At 37.5% G+C, this 6,284-nt stretch overlaps 1 protein-coding gene across 1 annotated transcript in view; it reads right to left on the reverse strand.

The window, feature by feature from the left end:
* Positions 1-5,027, reverse strand: part of CSRNP3 (cysteine-serine-rich nuclear protein 3) — a 102,689-nt gene extending 97,662 nt beyond the window's left edge. The window contains exon 1 of the mRNA XM_006879339.1: positions 4,862-5,027. Within this exon, the coding sequence (XP_006879401.1) occupies positions 4,862-5,009 (148 nt within the window). The 5' untranslated portion in view covers positions 5,010-5,027. The remainder of the gene's footprint in view (positions 1-4,861) is intronic.
* Positions 5,028-6,284: the final 1,257 nt, after the last annotated feature.

Consider the following 6,284-nt stretch of genomic DNA (forward strand, 5'->3'; position numbering starts at 1 on the left):
GCGCTCTAATGCAATACTCAGAGTCTCATCTGACATCTATCTTGGTCTTTTTTTCTTCTTTAGCCTTTGTAATGATCTTTTGCATTCCTCATGGACTATTTTCTTGATATCCTCCCAGAGCTCATTTGGTCTACGCTCAATTGGTGCTCAAGGCTTCAAACCTGTTCCCGAGATGGTTTTGAAATTCGAGTGGGACAGACTTAAGGCCAAAGCTTGGTTCCCGTGGACTTGACTTAATTTTCCTCAATTTTAGCTTGAATTTACATATGAGTAGTTGGTGGTCTGTCCCACAGTCAGTACCCAGCCTGGTTTTCATTGCTGATATTGAGCTTCTCCAGTGAATCTTTCCCCAAATGTAATCGATTTGATTCCTATGCATGCCATCAGGTGAGATCCATGTGTATAGTCTGCGTTTATGTTTCTTATGAAAGGTATTAGCAATGAATAAATCATTGAATGTGCAGAACTCTATCATTCTATCTCCAGCCTCATTTCTCTCACCGAGCTCATGTTTTCCAGCTACTGATCCCGCAGCATGATATGGTCAGAATCAGAGGAATCCTGGTTGTTTGAGATGTAGGACATCACATCAGGGGCTGGTCAATGGAAGAAGGGTGTTGAATGTTGTAAGCAAAAGTAGGAAGGGTTGGTGGTGGAGCAGGGAATGGGTGGATTTAAAAAAACAAAACAAAAACAAACAAAAAAACCCACCCCAAAACCCCAAACCAACCAAACATGTAGCTGGGTGGGCAGTAACATTGAATATTGGTCTTTCTAACTGGTAAATGTCTTTCATCTCCTCTTTTTCTGGAGAATGCTTGTCTGTCAGATGCTATTATATATATTTAAAAATTGAGACAGACTAGGAAAAAGGATTTGCCATCCACTTCTGAAATTACAGGCCTTCAAAAACCCTACATACAATAGAGCACACTTAGATTATCATTTGGACATAGTATGAGTATAGTACACAAAACAACCAATTAAAAAAACCTTTTTAAAAAAAAATACCCTTACTTAATTATTTTTTAAATCAGGAAAGATCTCTGCTAAATTTCATTACACACAAAGTCAAATTAACAAGTTAGTAAATTAATCATTGCCAGTTACCACTGTCTTGCAAAGATCAGCTGAACCATTTCAATAATTTCTTGGACAACACAATATCTATGTAGTTTATTCAGTGGAAAAATAATCTATCTTGGAAATAACTCAAAATCTCTTGCTAGTTAGTTGACTATGTTCTAAGTATCACGGTGTTTTCCATTCATGAACACAATTTAAATAAAATACTGTTACCTTAAGTTAAGCTTGTTAAGTTTAAAATTTGTTGTAGAAACATATAAACAGAACTAAAAATATATTAAAAGGTCATCCATATTCTATTATCTTAACAAACCAAACCACATTCAATTTTTCAGGGAATCCAGGCACATTTTATTCTTATGCATACATTTTACTGTTGTTATTAGGTGTTGTCAAGTTGGTTCATTTTCAAGGTAGAATAGTGCAAAACACATTGGGCTGCTAACTTAAAGGTTGCCAATTCAAATCTACCCACCTTTCTGAGGGAGAAAGATGAGGCAGCTTTCCCCTAAAGATTTACAGCTTGGAAATCTAATAGAAGGTCACTGTTGAGCTGGACTCACTTGACGGCAATGATTAGGTGGGTATCATGACAATAAATAATAAGATTTAATGGATAAATTTCCTACTCTTGAAATAAGCAGTCCCTCTGCTCTAGTTTTTGTGTTAATATTAACCAGTAGTATTTCCATTTATGTCGTTTTTCTCCCAGTTTTTTATCTCTGTCAGATAAATTATCTCAAATACAGAACTTCAGATATTATATTATGGCTCAAACATATGGTCACAAGCTTTTTAAATTTCTCTACCAATAGCAACACACATTTCTAGGATTTGTATTGTGACCTCCACAAATATTTAGTTATTAGCATTTATATTATTGATTAAAGGAACCCCAATTGCACAAGAATGAAAGTATATTATCTTATTAGTACTATTGTTGTTGTTGTTGTTGTTATGTGCCATCGAGGCACTTGCGACTCATAGCTACCCTATGTACAACAGCGCTAAACCCTGCTCTATCCTGTGCCGATCGCATTGCCTCTGACACACCCAACCCGATTACCCCAGTCACTGAATCAATCCACCTCATAGAGGGTCTTCCCCTCCTGTGCTGTCCCTCTACTCTACCCAGCATGATGTCCCTCTCCAAAGACCTGTCTCTCCTTGCAACATGTCCAAAGTATGTCAGACGAAGTCCCAGAATCCTTGACTCCAATGAGTAGCCTGGTTTAACCGTCTCTAGGATGAATTTGTTTGTTTTCTTGGCAGTCCATGGTACATTCAATACTCTTCTCCAGCACCACAGCTCAAAGGCGTCAATTCTCCTTCTGTCCTCCCTAGTCATTGTACAGCTCTCTGATGCATAACAAGTGATTGCAAAGACCATATATATAATAGTATTACAATATAATAGTATTAGTACTATTATAGTTTGAATTTTACTAATATGAACATTTGCAAATTATTTTTTTCAAAATGGTAATTCTCTTCCAAGTAGATTCTACTGCTTATCCTAAGGATTTTTTTGGGGGGGGGGTTAATGCCTTATTTAGAAAATAGAACTTTAAATTTTTTTCTCACTATAGATTACTTCCTTTACTACTCTTTGTAACAATTTTAACATTTTCATATTATTAAGTCTGTTCAGTGTTTCCTTACATTAATTTTTCTGTTGCTTGATGGCTCAGCTAACTATCTTGCTAAATGTCTTACAAATATGCAATTTTCCTACAATCTGATTTAAAGATTATCTATTTAATCAATCTGGAGTCTATTTGTACATACGGCATGAGGTGTAGATCTAAATTACAGTACTTCTGACTTAACTATCTTACTATCAGACATTTTGCATTTAAAAATCTATTATCAAAGTATTTTTCACATTAGAAACACACACCTGGACAGAAATGAATCCTAAAGGGTGATGCAAGAGTAACACTGGCTGTGAAGGCTGAGGGTATGTGTCAATGTCCCTGGGTCATAACTCTTGTAGTTTGGCAGTTATATAATGATGTAACTGGACTTATATAGTGATGTACTAATCTTGATTTTAGAGTTCAATATGATTCCATTAACTTTGTCTCTGAGTATTTTTTTAATTTGAGTACTGTATTTATTGTAATTGCCCTTACATTACTTTTCCTAATTAGTATTTCTTCTTTATAAATGTCAGTGGTTTTAATATCTTCATTTCATGTTCAAAAGTTTTATCGTGTTCACCATTAAGTCTTAAACATTTGATGGATCCTTAGTTTGGGGGGGCTTGTCAAATTTTCAAAAGCAATTCTACTTTGTGGAACCAAGGCAACCAAACGCATTGTCACTGACTTGACTGCAGTTCATAGAAAGTTCCAGCAGCTGCTCTGAGGGAGAAGGATGGGCAATCTCTCCACATCTGATTTACAGCCTCTGAAAACCCACTGGAGGGTCAGCTATGAGCTGTTCTGACTCCACAGCACATAAGGCCAGCACCAACATACAGAACAGTGTAGATCTGTCTCATAAGGTTTACAATACTCTACGTTTTAAAAGAAGCAGGCTGCTATATCTCTCTCCTCATAGAGTAACTTTCAGGTTCCAACTATTAACTTTTGATGAAATGTGATGCATCTTAACTACATCACCAGATCGCTTTTTACTATATGGATTCATACATTAATGCAATCAGCTACTTAACTAGAAAATGGTAAACTAACACAAATTATATATCTTGATGATATTGTTGTTGTTGTTAAGTGCCGTCAAGTCGTAGATGACTCATAGTGACCCTATGAACAAAAGACCTGAGCACTGTTTATAGAGTTTCTGGAGGCAAGTCATTTCGGAAGTGGATGCCACTCCTGCTCCCAAGCTTGTTTTAATCAGGAAGCTCCAAACACTGTCCATCATGGGTAACCATTATTGCATACAGCACATCAGTGTCACAGTGTTCAGCATCACAGCAACCAAGAGTTACCTCTGTACAGCAATGCACAGACCAGTGCTATACCACATAGAAGAATGTTTGACAGGAAAACAATTTAAACCAGGCCTGAGATTAAAATCACCCACGCTGCGCTTGGTAACTTTCTGTCCACTAGGCCAACACAGCTCTCTAGAGATATTCAAGCCTTCCTATTTAGAGGATTTAAGAAAATTATTTAGCTACTTAGCTCTGGTGGCCTTGTGCTAAGAATCTGCACCGCAATGATTTTGTTTCTGTGTGAGGTTTAATAGTTCTTTGGAGGATGTGAGAATAGAAAGGAAGCAGAACTGATTGCACGCATTGGCATACTGGGGAGGGGTGGTTTTGCACTTTCTTTTCTTAATGTATACACGGAGACCCTCCTTCTGATCTCAACGTTGAGGTTTCCCTCCTACACTCTCTGCCTTTTCTCACAGAACTCCACTTTAGCTATGGGAGGATGAATTTCATTTTGATCTTTGATTTACTCCCATCCCTGTCTTTGCCCACTTGCCCCCATGGACTCTGGGCTACTTAACTAGAAAATGTCTCAATGGATGTTCTTTTCCACTGAGTCCATTGGTTGACATAATCAATTAATTCACAATAAGCAATTCCAAGAAAAAAGAATCCGTTGAGTGCCTCAAAAATATTTCACTTCTCAGTAAATAATGCTTTGCTTTCATCAACTGCAAAACCAAAAAGGAAAACCATGCATAAACGGCATTGAACATTAAAAATAAATAAATAAAAAGAAAGACAAAGACCAAGATGGTGATTCTGCTGTAAGACCCAAACAACCCTTCACGTATGAATTCAGATACTCACGGGTAAAATGATTAGAAGTGGATGGATTGACACTGTCCCCACTGTCAGCACTTTCACTGCTGGAAACTTCATCATCTGACTCTCGCACAGAGGAGCAGGGTGAGGAGCCGTCGACTTCTTCAAACTTCCTCTTTAAAATTCCACTCATAGCTGCAGCGCTGTCACATGTACCTGTTACAGGAACGGGAGCAACGGAGCATTGAAATATCTGACCGCTGAATGTGTAGCCAAGGTTTTTGGAGTCATTCTGACGTGGTTTTGTAACACACGAGCTGAGCCCTCGCTTTCCCTTGGAAGGTTTCACCAATTTTCCAATTAACAAAAATTACAGGCAATCATTTGACTATATGGTTACTGAAGCATATCCATTTTTTAGGCACAGTTCATTTTATTTTAGTATCAATTCTTTTTCTCTACCCCTCTCCCCTGTGAGAATTGAGAAAACTCAGTCTATGAAATTCTGCAAATAAAGTCATTTATGTCATCCAAAGTTCTACATGGTTACTGTTTTCTACACTTCCCTTGGGGAAAAAAATAGGTAAACATGCTAAGATGTCAAACTTAAGTTTTAAAATTGAGGAAATCTAATTATGTAAGTACAATGATGCATATGAAATCTGTTCTAAACTTTAGATAGCTTCCATTTTAATGTCGCAATAAGGAGAAATATGTCCCTATATTACCCACTTGCTAATTCTCCTGCCATTAATTACCTGGGAGTTAACACTAGTTGAGTGGGAGAAGTGGGGAGTGATTTCTCCTTTATCATCTCTCCACAATATATGGACTTTCCTTTCTCCTTGGTCTGCCCTTTCTCCATTTCAAATCTTCCCCATTTACCTTGACAAATGCACAGTCAGCTAATAGGCACAAACTTTCCTTGCAGTGTAAGGCTATTTGAGGAAATAAGCTATATATAACTTAGCTTAGATATATGTACATGGTCTTAGGTTGCTAAACTAGATTAATTTAGCTTAAAGCATGACTAAGTTGATTCCATGCATTCCATCATCCACCTTACTTATTTATGTCAGCTGGTTTTCACTTTCATCTGAGTCCTAAAGCTGCTCTTATCCTTTCTTTGTCAGGCTACTGCTCTGAAAAGTCTCTTAAATTACTTCTTCTCAGGGAGCTCTAGTAGTACAATGGTTAATACATTCAGTTGTACCCATTAAGTCAGTGGTTTGGATCCACCAGCCAATCCACTGAAAAAAGATTAAGGCATTCCTCTTCTGTCAAGTCCTACGTCTTGGGAACTCTAAGGGACAGTTCTACTATACCATTTTCAGGCCTATAACGAGTCAGGGAGCTTGGGTCATCTCTTCACAGTCTAATTCACTGGTTTTCAGAGGTGTGATGCCTGGATCAGCATCATTATCACTATCTAGGCTAGAGATGTGTCTTTTCAGACCTCATGCCATAG

This window comes from Elephantulus edwardii, unplaced genomic scaffold (assembly GCF_000299155.1).
Source record: "Elephantulus edwardii isolate Elephantulus edwardi_28Jun2011 unplaced genomic scaffold, EleEdw1.0 scaffold00003, whole genome shotgun sequence".
NCBI lineage: Eukaryota > Metazoa > Chordata > Mammalia > Macroscelidea > Macroscelididae > Elephantulus > Elephantulus edwardii.